General features: G+C 29.1%; 1 protein-coding gene across 2 annotated transcripts; it reads right to left on the minus strand.

Moving 5' to 3' along the window:
• Nucleotides 1–1,954: 1,954 nt before the first annotated feature.
• LOC136982353 (clavesin-2-like) lies at nt 1,955–4,125 on the minus strand. 2 transcript variants are annotated; one of them, XM_067278826.1, is made up of 5 exons: nt 3,983–4,125; nt 3,567–3,812; nt 2,456–2,649; nt 2,272–2,382; nt 1,955–2,189 (listed from the first exon to the last, which is right to left on the minus strand). In XM_067278826.1, the coding sequence occupies exons 1-5, from the start codon at nt 4,074–4,076 to the stop codon at nt 2,019–2,021; spliced, it is 816 nt and encodes a 271-aa protein (XP_067134927.1). In that variant the 5' UTR covers nt 4,077–4,125; the 3' UTR covers nt 1,955–2,018. The 2 variants fall into 2 exon arrangements, with proteins under 2 accessions (XP_067134927.1, XP_067134929.1); XM_067278828.1 differs by lacking the exon at nt 3,567–3,812.
• Nucleotides 4,126–4,335: the final 210 nt, after the last annotated feature.

The following is a 4,335-nucleotide window of genomic DNA, read 5'->3' on the forward strand; positions in this document are numbered from 1 at the left end:
TCAAACTTTGAGGCTTTTTTAATATTTTTTTAAATTTTGTTTTACTAATAAAGTGTTTATTAAAAAAAATGAAATGTAAAATGTAAAGAATTTTGCTTTACGAGCTTCATATAGTTCATTCCTCACATTTTGGTCTGGTCGTTTTGATGACTTTTTCTGATTTGTTTCTGACTTTGTATAATTATGTTGTTGTACTTCTATCACTGTCATTACAAGTACTAGGCAGTTGAACATTGTTTTCAATATTTATAAGTAAAGTGGACCTAGTACTGTACCTTAAAAACAAAAAATTCAAAATTTAAATGTAAACGACATATCTTGTGCATCCATTAGTGTAAAACTCGTTTTTTACTCCTTACCTGAGAGATCAACTTGTTTATTTTTGGAGACAACTTCAGCTTTTCTCTCTGATGGACCCCGTCAATTTCGGAGTATTTTAATGGTTAGATAGGAAGGACAATTGGGGAATTTGGATGGAAAAGCATCCGGAGTCAGTGCCCGTCTCTCATGTGCAAGCTGTACTAATTGGCCAGCGATTGTGTGACTCAATGATTTTATTAAAAATTGATCTTCAAAATGCTTGTCACATTTACGAGCCTTTGTGGATAATTTCCTATCTTCACGTGGAATTAATCTTTTCCAGCGTTTTAAATGATTTTCTGGAACCCTAAAAAAGTGTTTTTTATTGTCTTTTTCGCTACGATATCCAGACTTGCGCCTGGAAACAAAGCACGTTGCCATGTTTGCTAATCACTAAATAAGTAAAATCTAAATAAATAAATGACTTACCGATTAAATGCTAATAACTAAATGAATTAATTAATAAATTCTAATGACTAAACGACTAACACATATAATGCTTTCTACTGTTTTCACGGTGTATCATTGCTCAAACGTCCGATGCGCTTCTAGCAGTCATTACCAATACCTCTCTGCCCACAGTCGGTGACCAGATAATCTATTGACTCTAATATTACTGTTAAACTTCCATCTTATTGTTGGAATTAAGCTTACACCAAGCTTACAGTACCGAGAAACCATAAACTTTTCCCAAGTTATTCATTCATTCAACAAGAATCGTACAGTAGTACCGAAAAAGAAACCTAAAACGACTACAACAGCATTTATTGCGGTGAAAGTTGTGTTACAAAGATTTTCCAGCCTCCTTAAAGTGTGAGAAGATATTCGGTATTCTGGCATTTACGATTTCATTTACGATCTTTGTGGTGGCTTAGGTGTAATTTTTCTATAAATCGTTTATTGAAAAAAGGCAAAAATGTTCGAAAACTTACATCTGCTTGATAAATACAAAACAGACAAATCTCTATATTGATTTTTATTAGTCGCTTAGATCATAAACGATATTATAAACACAAGAAATATCGAATACATTTCCTATCCCTCGAAGTGGCTAGCAAATCGCTATCGTAAGTCGACATTTGGACTCTGCCTAAACCCACCTTTGTCCACCCTTCCGTTCAAACAAGTTCCATTTTTCTTTGTCGTTCTCCTGCCCACATCGTTTTTCGATGAATTAATAATTGATCAATGTGCGAGTATTTACATTTTGTCGTATTTCTCTGTCCCGTCCAATCCGTTTGCTATTTAGAATTCAATTGAAATGATGTTTTTACGACTGAAAAGATACATAATATACTGTATATACCCCGTATTTTAATTATATATGCTACGTATACTGTCTCTGATAGAACAATATGTACTGATATTCGGGACATTAATACTAAAATGTTCTTTTTGTGATACGTAGAATAATTATTACAAATATTTATAACAAACTACTTTGCTATCAATGTCCTCAATCAGATAGTGCTCCTGAAGTGTCTTCAATTCTGTATAAGAAAGTTGATAACCATAGTTGTTACTGATGCTCTGAAGAATATTAGTTGTTTCTGATGTTACAGAGTTACAGACTATTACTGATACTATAGTTGTTTTCTTAAGAAATGGAGAATTTTATCAATTGAATTGAATTTAATAAAAGAAATTATTGTTTTATTCTAATTTTTCCAATATTTTTCATTTTCTTCAAAGAACGATTGATACAATTTCATTTTTTCGTAAAAATGCGTTGGATCATACTCAGATAATTCCCCTCCAAAATCACTAGGAAGGTATTTTGGATCGATAAATTTGTGTAAAGTACTAAAATCCGAATTATGGATGTAAATCTAAAATTATAAATCATTAGATCAGCATTAATTATATAAATTTTTTTAAAATAAAATATTTAAATTTCATAAATTTACTTACACGTTTCTTAACTTTATAAGGCAAGAAAGGAAAAACTAATCCAAATGCGATTTTTACTAACCTATTATTATTGATGATGTGAAATTCTTTATATCTTATAGGACAGGATTTCTACAAAATTATGAAAAATTAATTCAATTTTTTTTAATATTAAAGATATATAAGTAATGATTTACATATTTACATAGAGAGCCGATACTGCTAAAAGTATCATTCTTGGTGTTGCATGGAATACTTGTCTTAAAGTAACATCGTTTGCATCAATTATACATGTTAATCCATTTACTTGCAATAAATGTTCGTTGAGTAACAAATCGTTACCGATTATCATCGTTCGTAAAACATCTAACGGCGAAACAGTGTTATGATCCCATCGACCTGTAAATAACAATAAGTTTAAGTTAATGGGAGCTAACGTGTCAATTGATAATATAAAATTATATCGTCCATTTACTCGTAAATATAAATATAATTGCATACCGTAGTATAGCATATAAATGTTATGTTATTAGTTATTTTACACGTTTATGTACAATTATATATGGCAACTGATTTCAAATTATTCACGTGCAATATAGGTTAAAATAGTGAATACACTGAACTTAAGGTAAAAATAGCACAATTAAATGCCTTGATAATAAACTAAAGTACGTAAATACTTTATAAGGAGCAATTATTTATTGTGACATCGTCACAATGCTCTTCACCTCAAATTAGCAGTGTCTTACTCCTGTACATCCTACTTTCCTGGTAGCAATAGAGTCGTGCTGGTCATCTATCTAACTCATTTCTGGAGGAAATATTGGAATTGAAATAGCGTGACTTTCAGTGTTTATATATACTTAATCGGGCCTCCTACTCGGATGCTTTTTATCTCTTGTACTGTCTTTCATCTATCTAACTCTGTTCTCGAGATTACGGAAAAACAGACAGCCAGACAGACGACGTGGGAATTCACAGGTCTACATTTTTTTTTTCAAATTGCAACCGAATAAAATAAAAACTACATTTATTGGTCGCATGCCGTGGACTCCGGTATCTTAACATAGACGTGGTTTAATTACAACAGTTGTGACAAAAGCAAGTCAATGATTCTACAATTATATAATTACAATAATTGTCAAATAAAATTACAACATAATAAGCTACGTACTTACAAATACGTTTAAAGTTATAATTAATTACAAAACACGATTTCTGTATACTATATATTAGACGTTACTGTAATTATAGCTTGTAAAGTATACTCACGTATCATTTCTATACAGTATTTTAAAGTAGAAGAGTTAACTTACGAACTATTAGAACTCCGATGACCCGTCCATTTTGATCGGTATTAGGTAGATAGCCGACAATTTTATCATTTAAACATTTACTTACAGAAGAGGGAGTTAAATTTGTAAAAACATCTTTATAAATTCTTCTTCTAACTTCATAATAATTCTTTAATAAAATAAATGCTTTTTTCCTATGAAATTTCTTCGCACGCAAAAAACTTAAAAGGAAAATATCATCCGTTCTGCACTTTAAATTTTCGTCTTCTATTAAATGTTTTTTAAAATTTTAATTAAATTAATAATATGTCATTATTAAAAATAAAAACATATAAAATATGTTATAATAAAAGATTAAATAAAAGAAAAATAATTAAATTTTTGATTAAATTCAATTAATTAATGTATAAAAAATTAATTTAAAATGTTATAATTACCAAAAACAAGCTTTTTAAATTGTTTAAGTTCTTCTTCATCCCAATTTAAATTAGTTCCTGTCGAACAATCTCTGATTATTTCACTGGAAGTCATACTTTCTATACAATGTTATGCCACTAATATATCTATTTTTACAATTACAAGATTACAAATCACTAAATCAGAATTTTAAAAATGAATATACACGTGTTTATATATCTTTCAATATTTTTATGATGCATTAAAGTCATATAACATAACAAAACTCAATTGATTTTAAGTTTTAAATAATGTTATCACTTCTTTAACTGGACTTTGCTTTTATTTGATAAGAATGTAAATATTTATATTGATTCAATAATTGTATTTAATT

The sequence above is a fragment of the Centruroides vittatus genome, unplaced genomic scaffold, assembly GCF_030686945.1.
Source record: "Centruroides vittatus isolate TY-2023 unplaced genomic scaffold, ASM3068694v2 contig_823, whole genome shotgun sequence".
Lineage (NCBI taxonomy): Eukaryota > Metazoa > Arthropoda > Arachnida > Scorpiones > Buthidae > Centruroides > Centruroides vittatus.